General features: G+C 36.1%; 2 protein-coding genes and 4 gene segments (V, D, J or C); all 6 read left to right on the forward strand.

The window, feature by feature from the left end:
* The first annotated feature begins 9,895 nt into the window (after positions 1-9,895).
* On the forward strand, positions 9,896-10,410 carry LOC130088361 (immunoglobulin kappa variable 3-11-like). The segment is given in 2 exon segments: positions 9,896-10,007; positions 10,094-10,410. Coding segments are annotated over 2 exon segments (366 nt in total).
* A 1,562-nt stretch (positions 10,411-11,972) lies between these two features.
* On the forward strand, positions 11,973-12,561 carry LOC130088318 (T cell receptor beta variable 2-like). The segment is given in 2 exon segments: positions 11,973-12,038; positions 12,141-12,561. Coding segments are annotated over 2 exon segments (408 nt in total).
* Positions 12,562-13,249: 688 nt separating this feature from the next.
* LOC130088320 (T cell receptor alpha variable 12-2-like) lies at positions 13,250-14,418 on the forward strand. The segment is given in 2 exon segments: positions 13,250-13,726; positions 13,821-14,418. Coding segments are annotated over 2 exon segments (474 nt in total).
* Positions 14,419-14,454: 36 nt separating this feature from the next.
* LOC130088362 (uncharacterized) lies at positions 14,455-17,565 on the forward strand. Its single transcript, XM_056255081.1, has 4 exons — positions 14,455-14,500; positions 14,600-14,879; positions 17,029-17,096; positions 17,219-17,565. The coding sequence occupies exons 1-4, from the start codon at positions 14,455-14,457 to the stop codon at positions 17,563-17,565; spliced, it is 741 nt and encodes a 246-aa protein (XP_056111056.1).
* Positions 17,566-20,399: 2,834 nt separating this feature from the next.
* LOC130088344 (T cell receptor beta variable 16-like) lies at positions 20,400-20,971 on the forward strand. The segment is given in 2 exon segments: positions 20,400-20,471; positions 20,564-20,971. Coding segments are annotated over 2 exon segments (399 nt in total).
* Positions 20,972-21,441: 470 nt separating this feature from the next.
* Positions 21,442-25,083, forward strand: LOC130088363 (uncharacterized). The gene is made up of 4 exons (XM_056255082.1): positions 21,442-21,490; positions 21,577-21,872; positions 24,430-24,499; positions 24,602-25,083. The coding sequence occupies exons 1-4, from the start codon at positions 21,442-21,444 to the stop codon at positions 24,949-24,951; spliced, it is 765 nt and encodes a 254-aa protein (XP_056111057.1). The 3' UTR covers positions 24,952-25,083.
* The last annotated feature ends 1,760 nt before the right edge of the window (positions 25,084-26,843 follow it).

The raw sequence follows: 26,843 nt of genomic DNA on the forward strand, positions 1-26,843 counted from the left end.
CGTCGAAATCGAGGCACCAATCAGAAACGTTGGGGCGGGCTTTACACGATGACGACAGCGCTGGGATTTTGAAGCAGATTTTGTAGCCTACATTACAAAGATGGATGCCGCCGTCGAACATCACTCGTTCGAATCAGCTATCGCGTCTGTTTTAAGCCATTTGAACATTTCATTTTCGTTAAAAAACGAGCAAAGAACAACAATGTTTCTTCATCGCTCTGGGGTGCGTTTCCCGAAAGCATCGTTAGCCAACTATGGTCGCAAATCCCATTGAACTCTATTGGTAACGACGGAACTTGCGACCATAGTTGGCTAACGATGCTTTCGGGAAACGCACCCTTGATTGGTTTTAGGTCTATCCACGACGTCCGTTGGTGACGCCCCTCTGGAAATGATTTGTCTGACGCTTTGCCAGACCATAACTCAGTTACAACTGAGAATGGTCTGGTTTTAACCAGGCTAATTACCAAGATGATTTTACTAACAATCAAGGCATAGGCAAGACAAGGTGATTGAATTACCATTGTGTTTTAAATGTATAATATAAAAGATCATATTTCACTTCACAGAAGTGTTTGAGACATCTCAAAAGAACTGAACACAACCGTTATTTCACTGAGTCTGTTACTGAAGTCAAGGGATCCAAAACTCTGTCGTCTGAAATCTGATAATCAGTTTAAAATATACTTTGACTTTTGAGATGCTGAAAAACAAAAAACTAATTTGTAGCTCATAAAAGTAAGATGCCAGATGCCAGTGCCTTATGGAGTGCTGTACAAGAACATTCTGTACATGAAAGATCAGTGACAGCGTTAGTCAACAGGTGGCAGTCTGAGACAAGCAATATAATGCATGACAGACTCAGAACAGTTGAGATGAGCCAACATTAAGAGTTGAATACAAGTTTTAATAGGCAGCATCTGTGGCATGTTTATTACCACAGAAAATAACTTCGACTTAATGTTTAAAAGAAAGTGTTTCTCCTCCAGATAGAGGTGGTTTTATTTCCTGCCAACATTTACCAACAACTGATTTAAGATAGTACAGTTAAACGTGACAGAAACACTTCTTGGTGTAAAAGTATATAATCAATTAAACCGTTTATATCCATAAGAATTCAAATGAAAAATGTTGTCACAACCCAAATACATGAAGCTGTACTGAACTAAATATTTTACTGAAAATTAAATGTATCGGATCAAACTGAAAATTAGAACATTGAGAGACTATGAGACTCGTAGCATTCACAACCTATTACAATGATGCAGAATATGGAGAAAAATAGATGTGTGGCCAATAAAACGGTTCCCGAAAATGGATCTCAGACTGTAAATTTGGAGCCGGAAGACAGCGCCATATATTTCTGTTCAGTGAGTGAAAACAGTGAATCACTCACTGTACGTAGAAAACTTTGTGTATATTAAAATAAGTGAAAACCATGATCAATAGGTGGCAGTGGTTCAACAAATTTCCAGCCTTCTCACAATCATTCTTCATCACTGTATCTGTGATGCAAATCAAAATCATGTACAATATCAGTAACACATCAGTTCTGATCTTTGTATGCAACTTTTGTTCATGTTTCAACATTTGAGAATTGATAGAGCTGACATCACTTCCTCCTGCTTGAGCCTTTAGTTCATAGCAGAAACACTTCGAAAAATAGAGCTAACATGATGAGCACTTTCCTAAGCATATACGTATATCTAATGATGATAACAGGTAATTATAAACAAATTTGGACTTAAATACTAGTAAATAAACAATGAGTAAATATTTTCGTTCCTTCCACATTATACCGATGATTTCAATCTAAACATTATGAACATCTTTTTTCTTTCTCCACAGCTGCATGTCTTGGTAAAACTGTGGATCAGACGCCAGATAACCTCATCAAGAATCAAGATGAATCTGCTGTGATCATATGTGCTCACAAAATACAGAACTATAACCGAATATTATGGTACAAACAAAGTCAGGACATGTCAGGGCTCAAGTTGATGGGAAACCTTCTTTATAAGAGTGAGACTAAAGAGACTGAATTCACAAACAAGATCAAACTGGAGGGAGATGGAGATAAAAATGGCACTTTGACTATCAACAGCCTCAGACTGAATGACAGTGCAGTGTATTTCTGTGCAGCATATTACACAGTGTTCACAATCACCTCTGACTCACACAAAAACCTCCTTTTTTTAAACATCCTGTTTCTGTGGCAAGAGTTTTTATTCACGTTCCTCTTCACACCTGTGGATTCTGATTCAGTGCCAGACTAAACACAATACCTGTAAGTGTTACTTAAAGTGTTGCTTAATTCAATTTACATCGCAATTCAGGAGCTGAAGCTAATTCTTAAAGACTGAATTTTGCCCCTCCCTGAGATCACCAATACAATGATCATGATGTCACATCCTGTATTAAAAACTGAAATTTGAATCATCACTGAAGATTATAATATAACTCATCCAGCCTCAATGTAACATGATGAGGAACATTATTCTGTTGATTCTTTCGCTACATCGGAGCCAAGGTATTCGACCGATCTCCAGGACATCATAATAGAATAACCTTTTGAATTGCTAAAGAAATGTTTTTCTTTCAATTGCAGGTACCAGTGATGTTTCACAAAGTCCAGGTGTTTTAATGGCAGTGAAGGGGAGTTCTGCTCAAATGAACTGCACACACAAAAAGGATATTACATTCAACCAGATGTACTGGTATCGACAACGGCGAGAACAAACTATGACTCTTATTGTGTTCACAAGTTCTGTGAGCGATCCAGACTATGGAGATTCTGATCAAACTAAATTTGAAGCTCATAAAAGTGTTCCTGAGAGCGGATCTCTCACTGTGAAGAACGCACAGCCAGATGATAGTGCCATATATTTCTGTTCAGTGAGCAAACACAGTGTGTCAAACACTGAAGGCAGATGTACAAAAACACCTTGTACAGATCATATCAATATGCCATCCAAAAGGCGGCGCTCTGGTACAGTTAAACAGCAGTCTGACATACAATATCTTGTGGAGTGAAAGCTAACTCTTTTTACTATCCATTTAAGATACTAGTATATACTACTCATGCTTTGTGCACCATATCTCTCTATGGCAGAAATAATAAGAGTATGTGGATCTGAATTCAGAAATGCATAGAGAAAACAAAGCCTAGATGACATCACTTCCTTCATCGCCTGCATTTAATTCACCGTAGAGTCGATCATCAGAGAGAGAGACGACATGAGTAATGTTCACCGTGTTTCTGTCCTGGTCCTGTGTCTCGCAGGTAACTCTTTTCAGTCTAGTGTGTTGCTAATACTTTGTGTCACTGAGATATATGAGCTCCTCACAGCTTTATATTGTTTATTCATTTATTTCTCTACAGTGACCGTTCTTGATGAAAGTGTTGTCCAGACTCCTCCTGATGTCCTGAAGAAACAAGATGAATTTGCAGAGATCAAATGTTCACACAAAGTACAAAGCTATGATGTCATACAGTGGTACAAACAAAGCCAGAGCATCGTGGACCTTCGGCTCATGGGATTCCTTAATATTAAATATGAGAACAAAGAGATTGAATTTAAAGACAAGATCAAACTGAGTGGAGATGGAAGAAATAATGGCACTCTGACTATCAACAGCCTCAGACTGAATGACAGCGCAGTGTATTTCTGTGCAGCATATTACACAGTGTTCACAATCACCTCTGACTCATACAAAAACCTTCCTCTGTTACAAGATTAGAGGAGTAATAGGGAGTAATTGTAAATTACAATATTGTGTTACTCCCTAAAAAAGAAAGTTTTTGGAAATGTTGATAATAGATCTGAAGCTCTGTAAAGTGCTCCTGAAAGTGGATCTCTCACAGAGAGAGATCTAGATCCAGATAAAAGTGGCGTATATTTCACAGTACGTCATTGGCTGGAGTGCTGTACAAGAAATATACTTACACAAATGGCACTGATAATATTAGCCAACAGGTGGCAATATGGCACAACTAATAAACGAGATAGTCGTAGAGATAGTGAAGACATGCAAGAATGACACACAGTGACAGAATGCAATATAACATTACAGAGTACATTAAAATTGTAGAATAGATCCATACAAAATACATCTGGAAATGTCATTGTACACCAAAGAAAACAGCCTAATTTTTAATCATTTAAAAGTTTTCAGACTCACATGTCAAGTCAAGTCATCTTCATTTATATAGCGCTTTTAACAATGTAGATTGTTTTAAAGCGGCTTTACAGAGATAAACATACAATTTAAGGTAACAGAGATTGTTTTGGCTTTATAGCGATTTTGAATGTTATTTCGGCTAAAGTTGGTTTTGATTGATTCACTTCCAGCAAAATTATCATTTGTTATTACATTAGGGGCCACTAAGACGACGGCGTTCTCTCTAAACAGACTTTAAACGCGAACCTGTGACCTGATGGCGTTCACATGCGCCCACCAGGAAAGTCCGATAGTTCACTTGCTTTGGTCCGGACCAAATCTTTTTTTTTTTTTTTGTACGGTTCTCTTTCACACTACTCTTTTTGCAAGTGAACCAAAATTAGTAAACAAAACCACACGTGTGCTAAGGTCGTCCATTCATTGGACAAGGATTCTCAAGTAGGGAAATCAGGAAGTGCAAAAAAGGCTCAGCATGGAGATATTTCGTACTGCAATATTTGTTATTTTATTAATTCTGTGTTATTCTGTACAAACGCAATATGAAGAAACTGTGCATAAGATGGATAAGGTATAAAGTTTTGATTCATAGAGAGGGGCTATGTTCACACATTCAAATAATGAGATTCTTATTGTATATACTGCTAACAAGTGCTGTCAATGTTAATGCTTGCGATTAAGTTTGTCCAGTTTAACGCAGCATCATCCTTGTATTGTAACTATCGTTACATTATATGAACTGCAAAAGCTTTTTTTTTTTTGCATCTATACGCGATTAGACTAAAGAGAACCCTCTGTATGTGAATGTCCTGATGCACACACTCATTCATTCATTCATTCATTCATTCATTCATTCATTCATTCCAATGATGCACACACGACGCGCAGAAAGACGCGCAACAGTATCGTGTGGCCAGACAGCGCGCCGGAATGGAATTCTCTTTCGCACTTAAACAACAATAACACAAACCATTATGCTAAAATCTCCGGTGACTACGGAAGCCTGTTAACTCAAAGGCGCAGTGCTTTCTTGCAATTGGGTCGGTTCATGTTCACACCGTAAACGAACCGTACCAGAGTTCGTTTGGAACCGTACCGAGACCACCTCTTCAGCGGGGTCTCGGTTCGGTTGTTTGGTCCGCACCTGAGTTCGATTGCTGTATTCACACCTGCCCAAAAGGTCCGCACCAAGGGGGGAAACGAACTAGAGTTCGATTCAATCGAACCAAACAAGGCAGGTGTGAATACACCCTTGGTTTTAAGTGCGCAATTTAATTAATTAATTAATTCAATTTGATTTGATTCAAATAAAATGTTGTCAGAGTAAAAACATGTGACATTCACGCTGATAATTACACAGTTCACAATCACAAAATAATGAGCCAGAAATTCCTCACTATAGGCTATATCATTACAGAGTATACAAATATCATTGTCGGCATATTTAGTAACTGAAGACCTGGCTGGATATAGTTTGTATGAACTTGAGTTGTCAGAAATTCCCTCGGTGACATCACTCACATCCTCCATCCTTCATTCATTTCATCAACTGTATTCACTCACAGCAGAGTCACACAAGCTTCAGCATGAATAATATTTGCATGAGTTTCTCTGTCACATTTATGTGGCTCACAGGTATTAGTGTCTTTCATCAAGTGTTTGTTGATTTTTGTCACAACGACTGTGTATAGATCTTATTTTTTTGACACTTCAGCATTAAATCTGTCATTTATCTGTCTCTTCACAGCTTCTACTCTTGGTAACACTGTTAACCAGACTCCTACTGAATCCATAAAGGACACAGATGAATCTGCTGTGTTTATATGTACACACAATATAGCAAGTTATTTCCAAATTATGTGGTACAAACAGATCCAGGGCACCATGGGACTTAAACTAATGGGAAACCTTAATGGTGAAACTGACAACAAAGAGGAGGAATTCAGCAACAAGATTATTCTGAAGGGAAATGGAAGGAAGAATGGCACTCTGACTATCAGGAAGCTCACGCTGAATGACAGTGCAGTGTATTTCTGTGCAGCATATTACACACTGATCTAAACTCCCTCTGTCTCATACAGAAACCTGGCAGTTACTCTAGTGGTTTATCAGAAAAAAGATCCAGGCTAAGCTTTCTAACTACAGTATATTTGTGGCTCGACTCATTAATAAGCAATAATATGATGCCGCTAAAGAAAATATCCTCTGTATTTGATTCTGGATTAGCATGTATTAACCCTCTGGGGTCCTTCGGCCCAAATGGACCCGAAGCATTTAAATATTTTTTTTTTAAAAATCATAGCTTTATCGGAATGGTCCGAAATTTGGTGACTTTGTTGGTACTTGGTATATGAACACCCAACAAAAATTGGGGACAGGATTTGAATAGTCTAAGTGGTTGTAAAAAAAATAGTCACACTCAGGACCTTCGGGTCCAAATGGACCCGCATAGGAAATGAATGGGAAATTGGCAAAAATGTGAAAATAGAGTTTTTTTGTGCGTACAAGCTACAAATCAGCCACAATCCAGAAAAAAAGCACACAACAGTGAAGGGGTGAATCTATAAAACACCAAGAGTGCAAAACAGACACATCCACACACACACACACACACACACACACACACACACACACACACACACACACACACACACACACACACACACACACACACACACACACACACACACACACACACACACACACACACACACACAAACACACTTTTATACACATACACTAATAAATTCAGATTACATATGGGTTTTGAATTTTTCAAATGCTCAGTTTGTCCACCAGATTGCATCCATCTCATTTCAAAAATTGCTTTCATGAGGCGGCTTGACTCTAAAATGAAATACAGCTTAAAAAAAAAAAAAAAATATATATATATATATATATATATATATATATATATATATATATATATATATATATATATATATATATATATATATTTTTTATTTTTTTTTTTCTATTATATTCAATGGGGAAAAATGGGTCATAATTATTGCATTAATATTAATTATAAATCATTTTTATTTTTGAAATTATCTCAAAACACCAAAAAAGAAAAGAAAAAATATTATAAAAAACAAGTAAAAAAAAAAATATATGATGATTTTTTAAAAATAAATATTAATCCCACCCTTCCGCCCCATTTGGACCCGAAGGTCCTGAGTGTGACTCTGAAATGAAGGACCCCAGAGGGTTAAAGTAGTATACTTAAAGTGCAAAAAATATTTATAAATAGTAAACTATAAGTATGATGTTAAGTTCACTTAAAGAAACCGTACAAGTATACTTGCAGTATAAAACTACTAAACTACTATACTTCAAAGTGTACTTTCACAAACTATAAAATGTGCTACAAGTATTTGACTAGTAAACTATCAGTATACATTCACATGTAGTTTACAGTACAAACGAAAAACGTAAAAGTATACTTTTATACACTGAAAAGTGGGCCAATTTAGTCCCAAGAAGTACTGAAACACAGTACAATTAAAAGTATACTACGAGTACACTTACTACATAAAGTATACTTAAAATTTACTTGAACTTGAAACTTGTAAGAGACAGCTTGAGATTGTATAAATCATCAGATTTTTGAGTAATAATATACACTAGTGCAATGCCTGTGCAAAATCAGTTTTTGTGTGTTTTTAGTAATTGTTGTTTTGGTATGTTTGAGTTGCTGAATAGCCTAGGCTACTATTACACAGGAGCCTAAACGATAAAGTTAAGCGCACCAGAATAAAATATTCAGAATTAAACAGTGTAGCTGACTTACAGATTCAGTTAAATCGCTACTTTTTCAAAGATGAATCGCTACTTTTTCAAAAATGAATCGTTACTTTTTCAAAAAAGAATCGCTACTTTTTCAAAAAAGAATCGCTACTTAAAAAAAAAATATCGCTACTTTTTCAAAAGTGAATCGCTACTTTTTCAAAAATGAATCGCTACTTTTTCAAAAATGAATCGCTACTTTTTCAAAAAAAAGAATTGCTACTTTTTCAAAAAAAGAATCGCTACTTTTTCAAAAGTGAATCGCTACTTTTTCCCAAAAAATCGCTACTTTTTCAAAAGTGAATCGCTACTTTTCCAAAAAGAATCGCTACTTTTTCAAAAGTGAATCGCTACTTTTTCAAAAACGAATTGCTACTTTTTCAAGTGAATCGATACTTTTTCAAAAAAAAAAAGAATCGCTGCTTTTTCAAAAGTGATTCGCTATTTTTTCAAAAAAGAATCGCTACTTTTTCAAAAAGAATCGCTACTTTTTCAAAATTGAATCGCTGCTTTTTCAAAAGTGATTCGCTATTTTTAAAAAAAAGAATCGCTACTTTTTCAAAAAGAATCGCTACTTTTTCAAAATTGAATCGCTACTTTTTCCGAAAAGAACCGATACTTTTTCAAAAAAAGAATCCCTACTTTTTCAAAATTGAATCGCTACTTTTTCTGAAAAGAACCGATACTTTTTCAAAAATAATCGCTACTTTTTCAAAAGTGAATCGATACTTTTTCAAAAAGAATCGCTACTTTTTAAAAAGTGAATCGATACTTTTTCAAAAATGAATCGATACTTTAAAAAAAATGAATCGATACTTTTTCAAAAAAGAATCGATACTTTTTCAAAAATGAATAGCTACTTTTTCAAGTGAATCGATTCTTTAAAAAAAAAGAATCGCTACTTTTTCGAAAGTGAATCGCTACTTTTTCAAAAAAGAATCACTACTTTTCCAAAAAAGAATCACTACTTTTTCAAAAAGAATCGCTATTTTTTCAAAAATGAATCACTACTTTTTCATAATTATATACAGTTTTTCATAGTTCTATAAATTGTTTTTAAACTATGTATAGTTACATTGTAATAAACGTATAATTACATTGTATTAAATGTATAATTACATTGTAATAAATGTATAATAAGACTGTAACAAATGTATAATTACATTTACATTACTTTTTTCAAAAAGAATCGCTACTTTTTCAGAAAAGAATAGTTACTTTTTTCAAAAAGAACAATGTACAAAATAATGTACCAAATGTATAATAATAATAATGTAACAAATGTATAATAAAACTATAATAAATGTATAATTACATTGTAATAAATGTATAACACTGTAATAAATGTATAATTACATTGTAACAAATGTATAACACTGTAATAAATGTATAATTACATTGTAATAAACGTATAATTACATTGTATAAACGTATAATAGCACTGCAATAAATGTATAATTACATTGTAAAAAAACGTATAATTACATTGAAATAAACGTATAATAACACTGTAATAAATGTATAATTACATTGTAATAAACGTATAATTGCATTGTAATAAATGTATAATAACAACTTCGAAAAGAATCGCTACTTTTTTACTTCAGAAGTAAACAGTGTAGCTGACAATGTTTAGCTGACAGAATGTTTATTTTTAAACCACAACTTCAATGTGTGCTGCTTTTACTGAAATATTTAACGATATCTTTTGCATTTATAATCCAAACAACGTCAAACTCGGCACTGCACTTACTCGTGCTCGTAGCAAGACACCTGTCAAGTTAGAAATCCATCAGACTAACGGTTCGAGAGATATTCGATTAACAGACAGACAGACAGACAGACTTGTAATTTATAGATAGATATTCCATGTTCATGCAGTTTTGTTCATTACTGATACAACCTATGATGTCATATCCTGTTCAACAGCAGCTCGAGTTTGAATCATTTGAAAGGTTGGGACTCACTGTGCGCTGCACCAAAACTCAACATGACTAGAAACATTATTTCCCTGATTCTGTTCCTGCGCTGGAGCCAAGGTGTGTGGCACTCTTTAACAATGTCTCCATTGCAACTGAAACAATAACCTTATAATCTTACAAATGTATTTACATTTTTTCCACAGGCACTTTGGGTGGGGATGATGTTGTTCAAGAGCCTAAAATTCTTTGGAAACCAAAGGCGAGTTCTGCTGATATGAACTGCTCACACAAGAAGGGCATTTCATTCTACCAGATGTACTGGTACCGCCAGCGTCCCGGAGAGACTATGAGGCTTATAGTATTCACCGTCGCTAACTCAAAGCCAGAATTTGGAGATGTTGATGAGAATAAATTTGAAGCTCATAAAAGTGATGCTGAAAGTGGATCTCTCACAGTGAAAGATCTAGAGCCGGAAGACGGTGCCATATATTTCTGTTCAGTGAGTGAACACAGTGTGTGAAAGTCTGCAGAAACCTGTACAAAAACATCCAGTTTATGAAATATTAATGACAGTGTTAGTCAACAGGTGGCAGTCTGAGACAAGCAATATAATGCATGACAACAGCTGAGATAAGCCGAAACAATTAGGAGTATTATGGGTTGAATAGAAGTTATTGACAGCATTTATTACATGCTTCATTATCACAGAAAATAACTTCAACCTTTAGTTTGTAAAAGAGTGTGTTGTCAGAAATGTAAACGTCTATACTGTTGATCAACTGGTTCTGCAGAGCTTGAGGTTCGACACAACACTGAACATGGACCAGAGATGAACATTAATGGGATATTTTGTTGTGTAATTTAAAGAATTCAATGTTAATTTACTCATTTAAAAGTTCTTCTGAGATTAGATGGAACCGAGTTGTGTTTCTCCTCCAGATGGAGGTGGTTTTATTTCCTGCCAACATTTACCATCAACTGATTTAAGATTACATTCACACGTGTAAACTAATGTTTCTTAATGCAAAAGTGTTGCAATATCTACAACTGTAGATCCAATGGAAATTTTGTTCATGTTTAACATCATCATGTTCTGTTTTCGTGTTTTATGGGAAGTCTCCATAGACATAATGATTTTTATACTGTACAAACTGTATATTATATCCCCTAAAATTAAACCTACCATCACAGAATCATTCTGCATTTTTACATTTTCCAATGAAAAAAAATTTAAATGCAGAAAAACATTAGTTTTACTTAGTATGGTTTATAAGCTGTTTTACTCATTGGGGCCAAAAATGTCTCCACAAGGACAAGGATTTCGAATATCGCCATGTTTGTGGGAACATTTTTCCCTATAATGTAGGGTTCACCAGGGACATGCACGCACGCACGCACACACACACACACACACACACACACACACACACACACACACACACACACACACACACACACACACACACACACACACGCACACACGCACGCACGCACGCACGCACACTCGCGCGCGCACACACACACACACACACACACACACACACACACACACACACACACACACACACACACACACACACACACGCGCACACACACACCTCCAGAATGTGGAGATTCTAATTTTTTTTTGAAATGTTTGGCCAATAAAACAGTCAATTCAAATGTTGGGCCGATCCACTCCTGACAGTGGATCTCAGACTTCAAAATCTCTGAATATATAGTATTTCTGTTCACTTAGCGAGAACAATGTATCAAACTGTAAGGGAAATTGTAGACTAGTTTTTAAGAGTTTTAAAAGAGACAACTATCGACAGGCAGAGGGCAGTGTGTTTAAAAAAACATTCAGCATATTTGCAATGCAAAATGAATCTGTTTGCATAAAGTGATGTTTTAAAAAGTTAATATAATACATGGACTACATTATCATTGTGATTTGCATATCAGTCCTGCTAATTATGCACAACTTTTTCTGTGTAAACTGAATCAATATTGTCCTCATGTTATTACTCTTTTCTCTCAGGTTACAGGAACTAATATAGCTGACATCACTTCCTCCTGCATGTGCCTTTGATTCACAGCAGAAACACTTGATGAAACCAATGATGAACACGTTCCTTAGTGTATCTGTATCTCTATTGATGTTGACAGGTAAAAATAAACAAATATGACCTTGTTAAATCTTTACTTACACAATGTACAGATTATTTGAGCCTAAACATGATTATAAACAAACACTTTCTTTCTCCACAGCTGCATGTCTTGGTAAAACTGTGGATCAGACGCCAGATAACCTCATCAAGAATCAAGATGAATCTGCTGTGATCATATGTGCTCACAAAATACCGAACTATTACCGAATATTATGGTACAAACAAAGTCAGGACACGTCGGGACTCAAGTTAATGGGATACCTTTCTTATAAGGATGAAACTAAAGAGACTGAATTCACAAACAAGATCAAACTGGAGGGAGATGGAGATAAAAATGGCACTCTGACTATCAACAGCCTCAGACTGAATGACAGCGCAGTGTATTTCTGTGCAGCATATTACACAGTGTTCACAATCACCTCTGACTCACACAAAAACCTCCTCTTTTAAACGTCCTGTTTCTGTGGCAAGAGTTTTTATTCACGTTCCTCTTCACACCTGTGGATTCTGATTCAGTGCCAGACTAAACACAATACCTGTAAGTGTTGCTTAAAGTGTTGCTTAATTCAATTTACATCGCAATTCAGGAGCTGAAGCTAATTCTTAAAGACTGAATTATGCCCCTCCCTGAGATCACCACTACCATGATCATGATGTCACTTCCTGTATCAACAAATACATTCACAGAAGATTATAATTTAAAGTCCCCATGAAATCAAAAGAGTCACACATTGTTTTTTATGGAATATCGCAGTATTTATAAAAAATTGATTGATTGATTTATCTGTGCACATCTTTTTTCTTTTTTTTAATTCATGTGCTCTCATAATCGAAATAACTTTCCCTCCCTCTTGCAACATCTCTTGTCTTCTCTGATGTGTTATTCAGCGTGAGGACTCCCGATGGACAAAATCACGTCCCTCCCCACAAGTCTCTTCTTCTTGTTTGAGAAGCCGTCTCATATGGATATACGTCACAATAGAGAAGAAAAGCCCATCGCAACTTCCGCTTGATATCGACTTTAACTCATCCAGCCTCACCGTGACATGATGAGGAGCATTATTCTGTTCATTCTGTCACTGGAGCCAAGGTACTCACGATCATATTAGAATAATAACTTCTTGAAATATTCAGAAATACATTTATTTATATTTTTCTCTCTGTTTCATTTGCAGGTACCAGTGATGTTTCACAAAGTCCAGGTGTTTTAATGGCAGTGAAGGGGAGTTCTGCTCAAATGAACTGCACACACAAAAAGGATTTTACATTCACTCAGATGTACTGGTATCGACAACGGCGAGGACAAACTATGACTCTTATTGTGTTCACAAGTTCTGTGAGCGATCCAGACTATGGAGATTCTGATCCAGTCAAATTCACAGCCAATAAACCAGTTCCCGAGAGAGGATCTCTGACTGTGAACAATGTGGAGTCAGATGATAGTGCCGTGTATCTCGGCTCGGTCACACAGAACAGTGAAGTGAACTTTAACAAGAGTTCATCAAGAACAGCTTCCGCTAATAATGACAGTGATCAACAGGGGGCGATGTGACTCTACAAATCTGCAGCTTGTTCATATAAATATATATCCTGTATTATCCTCTCAAGACCACGATTCAATGCACTCCTAGCCATCGCTGAACATGATCATTGTTCTGCTAATCCTGTCACTGTGTTGGAGTCAATGTACAGTTTATTTATGCAGAGCATTACAATGTCAAATAATACAATAGCATAACTATGTGTTGATACAGAAATAATCATTCAGCATATTTTGCAGGTGCTTCAAGTGGAGATGGTGTTTCCCAGCCTGGCAGTGTTTGGACTCTCGAGGGGAAATCTGCCCAGATAAACTGCTCACACAATAAGGGTCTGGACTATAATCAGATGTACTGGTACCAGCAGCGAAAAGGAGAGAGTTTCAGACTCATAGTGTTCACAACAAGCTATGGGGAACCAGACTTTGGAGATTCTGATCAAACTAAATTTGAAGCTCATAAAAGTGTTCCTGAGAGCGGATCTCTCACTGTGAGGAACGCACAGCCAGATGATAGTGCCATATATTTCTGTTCAGTGAGCAAACACAGTGTGTCAAACACTGAAGGCAGATGTACAAAAACACCTTGTACAGATCATATCAATATACCATCCAAAAGGCGGCGCTCTGGTACAGTTAAACAGCAGTCTGACATACAATATCTTGTGGAGTGAAAGCTAATGCTTTTCCTATCCATTTAAGATACTAGTATATACTACTCATGCTATGTGCACCATATCTCTCTATGGCAGAAATAATAAGAGTATGTGGATCTGAATTCAGAAATGCATAGAGAAAACAAAGCCTAGATGACATCACTTCCTTCATCGCCTGCATTTAATTCACCGTAGAGTCGATCATCAGAGAGAGAGACGACATGAGTAATGCTCACCGTGTTTCTGTCCTGGTCCTGTGTCTCGCAGGTAACTCTTTTCAGTCTAGTGTGTTGCTTAGACTTTGTGTCACTGAGATATATGAGCTCCTCACAGCTTTATATTGTTTATTCATTTATTTCTCTACAGTGACCGTTCTTGGTGAAAGTGTTGTCCAGACTCCTCCTGATCTCCTGAAGAAACAAGATGAATTTGCAGAGATCAAATGTTCACACAAAGTACAAAGCTATGATGTCATACAGTGGTACAAACAAAGCCAGAGCATCGGGGACCTTCGGCTCATGGGATTCCTTAATGTTAAATATGAGAACAAAGAGATTGAATTTAAAGACAAGATCAAACTGAGTGGAGATGGAAGAAATAATGGCACTCTGACTATCAACAGCCTCAGACTGAATGACAGCGCAGTGTATTTCTGTGCAGCATATTACACAGTGTTCACAATCACCTCTGACTCACACAAAAACCCTACTGTGTTATGAAGCTCATTGGACCCAAAATATAAAATGGCCCCCAAACTTCCACAATAACTAATACTAATAAAATAACTAATAAAAATAGATTTTTTTAAGAAGTTCCATATTTACCTTTAATCTGCAACTAAAGGCAAGTGGCACTTGTAGCAATGTTTAAAGTGAAGCTTGATTTTCACTGAACCGAGAACAGCAGAGCAAAGAATTTAATAGAAGAGATTAGAATTGCACACATAACATGTTAAAATAATATATATAAGGTTCCAATAGCATAACAGGATTGGTGGTGGTTGAGGAGATTCCCCCTTCTATGTGAAGCGCTTTGAGTGTCCAGAAAAGCGCTATATAAATGTGATGAATTATTATTATTATTAATATTAATTATTATTATTATAACTATATTAATATATATTATAACTAATGGCAAACTATTATCACATAATAATAATAATAGCGTATATTGTTAAACGCTAAAGAACACATTTGCGCATATTCACAAAACCAATTAACCACCAAAAAGAAGGAAATATGGTACAAAATTATGATTAAATCACCCGCTTAATTATTTATTAAGGTCAAGCTCTGTTTACGTCAACATAGATATAGTAGCCTATATTTGAATCATTTATTCACTAGAATATCTCAGTTCATGTTATATGTGTCCATGTTTTCACTGATTCAAGCATTGATTAACAAAGATGGAGACAAGCATTATATCATTTAAAGTCCTAAACTTGCAGGAAATTGCAGCAATTGCAAAACCTGTGGGAAGGAGGCGCTGCGGGTCCATGCTAGAATTTTATTTCACTTACAATATTTCTCCAGTCTATATCAACATGACCAGAGTCCTCTTTCAGGTAAATATTTGATCATATACAATATTTAAAGGGAGTTGTTCAGTAATGCAATGTGCTCTTACACCATTTACTATTTTTGCTTCTTTTGTTCAACAAAGTCCCTCAAATCTAATTAAAACCGAGAGATTCTGCAGAATTTGTCTGCACACACAGCATCACATCATACACTATGATCTTCTGGTACAAACAAACACGTGGACATGAATTTACATTACTGGGATATATCTGGAATACAAATTATTTTCCAGAGGACAATTTTAGGGTAAAAACCAGTTTGAATGGTGACGGAACCAAGAATGGATCCTTAAAAATCAAAATCTTGCTCTGAGTGACAGTGCGATGTATTTCTGCGCTATATATATTATGTCTTCGAAGGGTAACTTTTTTTCCACTGTACTATTATTAACCATCAAACTTTGGTCTCTTTCTGAGTAAAGATGATCATATTTCTCATTCATTTTTCTTTACTCATGACTGTTATAACCTATGATGTCACATCCTGTATAACAGAAAAGTTTGACTCATCAAGCTCAGGACTCAGTCTACTGTTTGCTGCATCAATTCTGAACATGATTACAATCTTTATTTCACTAATTCTGTTACTGCACTGCCAAGGTATTTAAAATATGCTAATATTATCTCTGAACTATACTGAACTATAATCGTTTACTATGCACTTTTCCTTTAATATTCACAGGCACTGCAGGTGATAGTGATGTTGTTCAAGAGCCTTTTCTTTGGAGAGTAAAAAAGAGTTCTGCAGTTCTGAACTGCACACACACTAAGGGAGCAGCTTACTATGTGATGTACTGGTACCGCCAGCTTCCCGGAGAGACTATGAGACTCGTAGTGATCTCTACCGCTCAAGGACAGCCAGAATTTGGAGATGTTGATGAGAATAAATTTGAAGCTCATAAAAGTGATGCTGAAAGTGGATCTCTCACAGTGAAAGATCTAGAGCCGGAAGACGGTGCCATATATTTCTGTTCAGTGAGTCAACACAGTGTGTGAAAGTCTGCAGAAACCTGTACAAAAACATCCAGTTTATGAAATATTAATGACAGTGTTAGTCAACAGGTGGCAGTCTGAGACAAGCAATATAATGCATGACAGAACAGCTGAGATAAGCCGAAACAATTAATAAGGAATATTTCAGATCAAAGACCTGTGACTGATCTTCGTGTCATGACCCGCCAGCTGAGAACTATAGCTGACATCACTTCCTCAGGCAGAAGAGCTTGGTGAAAGAAGCCATGATGAACACGTTCCTTAGCGTTTCTGTAATGATGTTTACAGGTAATAACAACAAACAAAAGTGCACTTTACAGAAAAAAAGTCTGATATTTTAGCCTAAACATCACTGTACACTGTTTTTCATTGATTTACACGGTTATACACCGTTTTTTCTTTCTCCACAGCTGCATGTCTTGGTAAAACTGTGGATCAGACGCCAGATAACCTCATCAAGAATCAAGATGAATCTGCTGTGATCATATGTGCTCACAAAATACCGAACTATGACCAAATCCTGTGGTACAAACAAAGTCAGGACACGTCAGGCCTCAAGTTAATGGGATATCTTTATTATAGTGAGAATAAAGAGTCTGAATTTGAAAACAAGATCAAACTGGAGGGAGATGCAAAGAAAAATGGCACTTTGTCTATCAACAGCCTCAGACTGAATGACAGTGCAGTGTATTTCTGTGCAGCATATTACACAGTGTTCACAATCACCTCTGACTCATACAAAAACCTCCTCTTTTAAACATCCTGTTTCTGTGGCAAGCGTATTATTGACAAGCGTTTCTCTCCACACCTGTGGGTTTTGATTCAGAGCCCGAACTGAACTCATACAGTAGGTCTAGCAAACAGTAGCACATATTTTATAATAAAAAAAACCCTAAAGGTCTTTAGTTTGTAAAAACTATGTTTTCCTATTTTTTGATGATGAATAAAATAATGAAGCGCAACAATGTTAGAAGAATCATATAATAATCAAATAATATGAATTGAATTTGTAATAATTTAGATATATAGGGAACACAATTCACTAGTTGTTCAATAGCATGCATATTACTAGCATATTGACTGTTTATTAGTACTTATAAAGCACATATTAATGCCATAACTTGCATGACCTTATTCTACTTCCCTTAATCTTACCAAACACATAAACTTAACCATTACAACAACTACCTTACTTACCATTAATAAGCAGCAATTAAGGGTTTATTGAGGAAAAACTCAGTTAAGAGTTAATATGTGTTCCCTAATCTAAAGTGTTACCATCGAATCGTATTAATAAATAGATAGATGTGGACAGATTAAACATAAAATATATGACATTTTATATATATATATATATATGCACTCACCTAAAGGATTATTAGGAACACCTGTTTTAATTTCTCATTAATGCAATTATCTAATTAACCAATCAGATGGCAGTTGCTTCAATGCATTTAGGGGTGTGGTCCTGGTCAAGACAATCTCCTGAACTCCAAACTGAATGTCAGAATGGGAAAGAAAGGTGATTTAAGCAATTTCGAGCGTGGCATGGTTGTTGGTGCCAGACGGGCCGGTCTGAGTATTTCACAATCTGCTCAGTTACTGGGATTTTCACGCACAGCCATTTCTAGGGTTTACAAAGAATGGCGTGAAAAGGGAAAAACATCCAGTATGCGGCAGTCCTGTGGGCGAAAATGCCTTGTTGATGCTAGAGGTCAGAGGAGAATGGGCCGACTGATTCAAGCTGATAGAAGAGCAACTTTGACTGAATTAACCACTCGTTACAACCGAGGTATGCAGCAAAGCATTTGTGAAGCCACAACACGCACAACCTTGAGGCGGATGGGCTACAACAGCAGAAGACTCCACCGGGTACCACTCATCTCCACTACAAATAGGAAAAAGAGGCTACAATTTGCAAGAGCTCACCAAAATTGGACAGTTGAAGACTGGAAAAATGTTGCCTAGTCTGATGAGTCTCGATTTCTGTTGAGACATTCAGATGGTAGAGTCAGAATTTGGCGTAAACAGAATGAGAACATGGATCCATCATGCCTTGTTACCACTGTGCAGGCTGGTGGTGGTGGTGTAATGGTGTGGGGGATGTTTTCTTGGCACACTTTAGGCCCCTTAGTGCCAATTGGGCATCGTTTAAATGCCACGGCCTAACTGAGCATTGTTTCTGACCATGTCCATCCCTTTTTGGCCACCATGTACCCATCCTCTGATGGCTATTTCCAGCAGGATAATGCACCATGTCACAAAGCTAGAATCATTTCAAATTGGTTTCTTGAACATGACAATGAGTTCACTGTACTAAAATGGCCCCCACAGTGACCAGATCTCAACCCAATAGAGCATATTTGGGATGTGGTGGAACGGGAGCTTCGTGCCCTGGATGTGCATCCCACAAATCTCCATAAACTGCAAGATGCTATCCTATCAATATGGGCCAACATGTCTAAAGAATGCTTTCAGCACCTTGTTGAATCAATGCCACGTAGAATTAAGGCAGTTCTGAAGGCGAAAGGGGGTCAAACACAGTATTAGTATAGTGTTCCTAATAATCCTTTAGGTGAGTGTATATATATATATATATAAATATATATATATGCATATTACTTAATAAATAGACACAATTACTAAATTAGTTGGTTTCCAACTAATAAACTACTAATATCCTGAACTACTATATTCCTGAACGAACAACTTCCGCTATTATGTTAATTTTCCTTCCATTGCAATTCTGTTTTAAATTCCACTGTAACATCCAGTATCATGCAGTCAGTTCTTAAATTGAGGAAAAAGGGCTGAGATTTCAATCGAGTGGACACAAATATGATATGAGTGCAGTAGAAAGGACCCTGAAGAAGACGCATGGGCGTCGAAACGTTAGTCATTCTGTACTAATACAAATAATTTAATACGTTCTGTGCTCCGGTCCTGCTCCTTGGTCCTAGCTAGACCTTGGGTCTTTTTTCTATGATATGAGTGCAGTCAACTTTGACAAGATTTAAACAAAAACAGCTGCCATAAATAATTCCAGTAACAGTGATCAACAGAGGGCGATGTGTTTCCATCAATGTTCATCCAGACTCGCTATAACTGACTCACACGACTCACATGAAGACTGCAACAGCAGAAACAATTACATTGAGTTTTTTTGCTACATGGTGACATCTTCCTGTCAGCTTTTAATATTGGTCTCAGTATTTTTCTACTTATAAAATCTAAGACCAAAATTTATTTAGCTAAACACCAAAGTTTAAACAGTTCAAGGAATTTTGCAGGAGTCTTTTACTCTTAACAGACACCTGATCCAAGCTGAACACATGTATAGAGCACACACATTTTTAATAAACATTTAATGAACATCTGAGGAGTTGAGGAAGTCCTTAAATCAGAACAAGCCATCAATGTAAAATTTATTCATCTTAATTATATTTTTTTCTCTTTAAATGTATTTTTAGAATGTCCACTATGCCACTCACGTACTGTACTTGTCTCTGTATACATGTATATATGCTTGTCAGTGTCCCAGAAATGACATCACTTCCTACAAGTGCACTCCTGAATTTCATTTGAAGAATCCTCTCCCAGCACATGAAGCAAACATGACTAGCGTTCCTCTCAGTGTTTATGTTTCTCTAGTTTGCCTCACAGGTAATCCGATCTAATGGAATATTTTTAAACAACTTTATTGTTTCTGATTCTACAGTCTAACAGAATTTACTGTTTGTATTCTCTCATTACAGCCGTCTGTCTTGGTAAAACTGTTCTCCAGTCTCCCGGTGACTTCATCAAGAATCAAGATGAATCTGCTGTGATCATATGTGCACACAAAATACAGAGCTATGACCGAATATTATGGTACAAACAAAGTCAGGACACGTCGGGACTCAAGTTAATGGGATACCTTTATTTTAAGGATGAAACTAAAGAGACTGAATTTAAAAACAAGATCAAATTGGAAGGAGATGCACAAAAAAATGGCAGTTTGACTATCAAGAAGCTCACGCTGAATGACAGCGCAGTGTATTTCTGTGCAGCATATTACACAGTGTTCACAATCACCTCTGACTCATACAAAAACCTCCTCTTTTAAACCTCCTGTTTCTGTGGCAAGAGTTTTTATTCACGTTCCTCTTCACACCTGTGGATTCTGATTCAGTGCCAGACTAAACACAATACCTGTAAGTGTTGCTTAATTCAGTTTACATCACAATTCAGGAGCTGAAGCTAATTCTGAATTTCTGAATTTTGCCCCTCCCTGAGATCACCACTACCATGATCATGATGTCACATCCTGTATTAAAACTTGAAGTTTACTTGTAAGGGACAGTTTATTAGACTAAAACCTTTTGGTCTATGGATTTCAAAGAGAGATGGGATTTATTCATATAGTTTAATAATGCCATAAACGCTTCATTTGAAGACTCTGAGTACCACATATTTGTATTATTAAGAGATTGTATAAATCATCAGATATTTTAGTAATAATATACATATTCCATGTTCATGCAGTTTTGTTCATTACTGATACAACCTATGATGTCATATCCTGTTCAACAGCAGCTCGAGTTTGAATCATTTGAAGGGTTGGGACTCACTGTGCGCTCCACCAAAACTCAACATGACTAGAAACATTATTTCCCTGATTCTGTTCCTGCGCTGGAGCCAAGGTATGTGGCACTCTTTAACAATGTCTCCATTGCAACTGAAACAATAACCTTATAATCTTACAAATGTATTTAAATTTTTTCCACAGGAACTTTGGGTGGGGATGATGTTGTTCAAGAGCCTAAAATTCTTTGGAAACCAAAGGCGAGTTCTGCTGATATGAACTGCTCACACAAGAAGGGCATTTCATACTACCAGATGTACTGGTACCGCCAGCGTCCCGGAGAGACTATGAGGCTTATAGTATTCACCGTCGCTAACTCAAAGCCAGAATTTGGAGATGTTGATGAGAATAAATTTGAAGCTCATAAAAGTGATGCTGAAAGTGGATCTCTCACAGTGAAAGATCTAGAGCCGGAAGACGGTGCCATATATTTCTGTTCAGTGAGTCAACACAGTGTGTGAAAGTCTGCAGAAACCTGTACAAAAACATCCAGTTTATGAAATATTAATGACAGTGTTAGTCAACAGGTGGCAGTCTGAGACAAGCAATATAATGCATGACAACAGCTGAGATAAGCCGAAACAATTAGGAGTATTATGGGTTGAATAGAAGTTATTAACAGCATTAATTACATGCTTCATTATCACAGAAAATAACTTCAACCTTTAGTTTGTAAAAGAGTGTGTTGTCAGAAATGTAAACGTCTATACTGTTGGTCAACTGGGTCTGCAGAGCTTGAGGTTTGATACAACACAGTATCAACATTGACCAGAGATTAACATTATTGGGATATTTTGTTGTGTAATTTAACGAATTGGTAACACTTTATAATAACTGCATGCTATTAATCATTAGTTAAGCATGAGTAAACAGTTAATTCATCATTTATAAAGCATTAATAGACATTAATAAGCAGTTTATAAATACAGCTATAAACGCTTTTTTTCTTGATTTATAAGCATATCTATAATGCGTTTAATAATTGTATTTTCATACTTTGTTAATGATCAATTAATAATTTCTAAATGAAGTATAGCATTATTTACAAACCAGTTATTTAAGAGTTGTCAGTCATTCATAAGATCACTTAGAAAGTATAAGTAAATGTAGTAAATACAGGTAGTTATAAAGCATTTAGTAGTGGTCAGTTAACTATTTTGTGAGCTCATCTAAAGTGAGGACTATTCATGCCTTGTAAAGCATTTATAAAGGAGATTTGAAGGCGCATCAATCTTCTAAACAGTAAAATGTAACAAACACAACACAGTGATACAGTACATAGAAATATTTAACAGCCTTTAAATCTCCTTTATAAATGCTTTACAAGGAATGAATAGTCCTCACTTTAGATGAGCTCACAAACATAGTTAACTGACCACTACTAAATGCTTTATAACTACCCGAATTAACCCTGAATTACAGCTTAAATACATGTTAATAAAGCATTTATTAACACAATAAGTAACCATCACTATATGTCTGAATAATAAGATGTATGAATGTAGATTTAAATAGTTTATTAATCATTTACTTACACGTTCTAAGTAATCTTATGAACCACTGAAAACTCTTAAATAACTGGTTTATAAAAAATGCAATTATTCATTTAGAAATAATAAATTGATCATTAATAAAGGATGAAAATACAATTATTAAATAAATTATAGATATGCTTGTAAATCAAGAAGAGAGCATTTATAGCTGTATTATAAACTGCTTATTAATGTCTATTAATGCTTTATAAATGATGAATTAACTGTTTACTCATGCTTAACTAATGATTATTAGCGTGTAGTTATTATAAAGTGTTACCAATGAAGGAAATGTTAATTTACTCATTTAAAAGTTATTCTGAGATTAGATGGAACCGAGTTGTGTTTCTCCTCCAGATGGAGGTGGTTTTATTTCCTGCCAACATTTACCAACAACTGATTTAAGATTACATTCACACGTGTAAACTAATGTTTCTTAATGCAAAAAATTGGAAATTCTGTTTATGTTTAACATCATTAATACATGAAGCTGTACTGAACACATCATATCAAACTGACATTAGAACAAGGTTTGTTTAATACTACGTCATATAAACATATCTTTGAGATAGTTTTTCTTTACAAAAACTTCATTTATTTAAATAATAATTGATATATTTCAGCCAAAACAGCCAAAGAAATCTGAAGTAATCGCAGTGTGTTTTCCTCAGACAGTGAGTGGTCATTTAAGAAATACAATGACAAGCAAAAAACATGTTGTGTTTTGATGTTTTATTGGGAGTCAAAATGATTTTTATACTGTACAAACTGTATATTATATCTCCTAACACTAAACCTACCCATCACAGAAAACATTCTGCATTTTTACATTTTCAAAAATGTTGCAAAATGCAGATAAACATTAGTTTTACTTATGATTTATAAGCTGTTTTACTCATTAGGTTAAAAATGCCCCCACAAGGACAAGGATTTCGAATATTGCCAAGTTTGTGGGGACATTTTGTCCCCATAATGTAGGGTTCACCAAGCCACACACACACACACACACACACACACACACACACACACACACACACACACACACACACACACACACACACACACACACACACACACACACACACACACACACACACGACAGAAGCTGGATGACAGTGCCATAAAGTATTTCTGTTCACTTAGCGAGGACAATGTATCAAACTGTAAGGGAAATTGTACACTAGTTTTTTAAGGGTTTTAAAAGACACAACTATCGACAGGCAGAGGGCAGTGTGTTTCAGAAAATGTCAGCCAATTTGCAATGCAAAATTAATCTGTCTGTTTGCATATATAACAAATAAACTACATTATCATTGTGATTTGCATATCAGTCCTGCTATTTATGCACAACTCTTTCTGTGGAAACTGAATCAATATTGTCCTCATGTTATTACTCTTTTCTCTCAGGTTACAGGAACTAATATAGCTGACATCACTTCCTCCTGCATGTGCCTTTGATTCACAGCAGAAACACTTGATGAAACCAATGATGAACACTTTACTTAGTGTATCTGTATCTCTATTGATGTTGACAGGTAAAAATAAACAAATATGCACTTGTTAAATCTTTACTTACACAATGTACAGATTATTTGAGCCTAAACATGATTATAAACAAACAATCTTTTTCTCCACAGCTGCATGTCTTGGTAAAACTGTGGATCAGACGCCAGATAACCTCATCAAGAATCAAGATGAATCTGCTGTGATCATATGTGCTCACGATATACCGAGCTACAACCAAATCCTGTGGTACAAACAAAGTCAGGACACGTCGGGACTCAAGTTAATGGGATACCTTTATTTTAAGGATGAGACTAAAGAGTCTGAATTCACAAACAAGATCAAATTGGAAGGAGATGCACAAAAAAAAGGCAATTTGTCTATCAACAGCCTCAGACTGAATGACAGCGCAGTGTATTTCTGTGCAGCATATTACACAGTGTTCACAATCACCTCTGACTCATACAAAAACCTCCTCTTTTAAACCTCCTGTTTCTGTGGCAAGAGTTTTTATTCACGTTCCTCTTCACACCTGTGGATTCTGATTCAGTGCCAGACTAAACACAATACCTGTAAGTCTAGTCTTACTTAAAGGTGCTCTAAGTGATGTCACACGTTTTTTAGGCCAAAACATTTTTTTTGTCAAATACAGCAAACATCTCCTCACTATCTGCTAACTGCCTGTCCCCTGAACACACTGTAAAAACGCAGTCTCTGCAGACACCCCAGGCTCCACAAACGGCAACAAAACCCGCACCACGACTGTTCCAGCCAATAACCGACCAGAGGGATTTTGGGGGTTGGTGCGTGGAGGAGGAGGAGGAGGAGGAGGAGGAGGAGGGAGGGTCTAGCTAGCCTCCGCTTTGTTTGACAATACTTTAAACGTCAACAAGAAGTGACGTCACCCGACATCACTTAGAGCACCTTTAAAAGGTTGCTTAACATTCTCTGGCATGTGGTCAATTCAATTCACAATTCAGGAGCTGAAGCTAATTCTTAAATTCTGAATTTTGCCACAGCCTGAGATCACCACGACCTCTCTCTTGATAGTCCATCGTATCTCCGATGATGACATTCCACTTCATTTACGGTGTACTCTTTCATGACTGTAGAGTCCAATCCTTGATCCACAAATTTTATTACATATTGGGCATGTAAAGGCTGAGTTTGTAGAGGCAGGCATGGTTGCATGTCTCCGTAGTCTTTTTTGTTGTTTCCTTATATTCCTCTCAGATTCCAGTGTGGCAGAGCTGCTTCCAGGTAGATCGGTTTGCTGCAAATTCTTCAAGGCATGATGGATTAATTTGACACTTTCCTAGTGATGTTTTTAGTTGGTCTTTGTACCGCTTTTTCAATGATCGTGATTTTAACGGTAAAACACTGTAAAAATGCTACAGTGAAAAACTGTTAATTGGTTAACAGAAAGTTTCCTTACTATATACGGTAAATAACTGTGATATATATAATGGTACATTTAATGTAATTTTACTGTAAAATACCGTTAAATTTACAGTTTTTGGAAGTGAAAAAGTACAAGTCATTGTATCATTTACAGTGGAAAAAATGTAAATTGACATTCCCACAATTCCCTGCGTGACACTTCACATTTGATGTATTTTGTTTTTAAATAACTGTTTCTTCATAATTTTCTTAGTTTTTTTTCTAATCAGTTATGTACATTAGGGTTTTATGTTACATTGAATGTTGTTAAATTAATGCATTTTTTAAATTTCAACATGTTACCATGATGGTGTTTAATGTTTGTGTGAATGAGACTGTGCAGCTTCTGTATATTAGTATTAACTTTCATGTGGAAGAGCTGTTTATGATGAGCTTTGGATGACCATTTGACTCTCATCTCTGCTGTGATTGTTGGTTGTCAGTGTATTACAATGGAAAAAAAACAGATATTAATACTTCAAAAGGTCAGTAAATTAACATTATATCATATAATGAAATACGGTTTATTGCTGTAAAATTATATACGGTTAAAAGTCTGTAAAACCTAAAACGTTGCTACAGTATTTTTAACAGGAAAACTCTGGTAACCACAGCTGCCAGGGTTTTCCTGTAAATGTAACTTTTTTTTTTTTTTTTACAGTGTGACCCCCTGCAGAGCGGCGGCCCTGATGCAGTATTTATTATAAATGATTTATCTGTGCACAATTCATGTGCTCTCATAATCAAAATAACTTCCCCTCCCTCCTTTACATTTCCTCTCTTCTCTGATGATGTTCGATAGCGTGAGGACTCCCGATGGACAAAATCACGTCCCTGCCCACACTTCTTCTTGTTTGAGAAGCCGTCTCATATGGATATACGTCACAATAGAGAAGAAAAGCCCATCGCAACTTCCGCTTGATGTCGACTTTAACT

This window comes from Rhinichthys klamathensis, unplaced genomic scaffold (assembly GCF_029890125.1).
Source record: "Rhinichthys klamathensis goyatoka isolate OS25496 unplaced genomic scaffold, OSU_Roscu_1.1 h1tg000117l_1, whole genome shotgun sequence".
Lineage (NCBI taxonomy): Eukaryota > Metazoa > Chordata > Actinopteri > Cypriniformes > Leuciscidae > Rhinichthys > Rhinichthys klamathensis.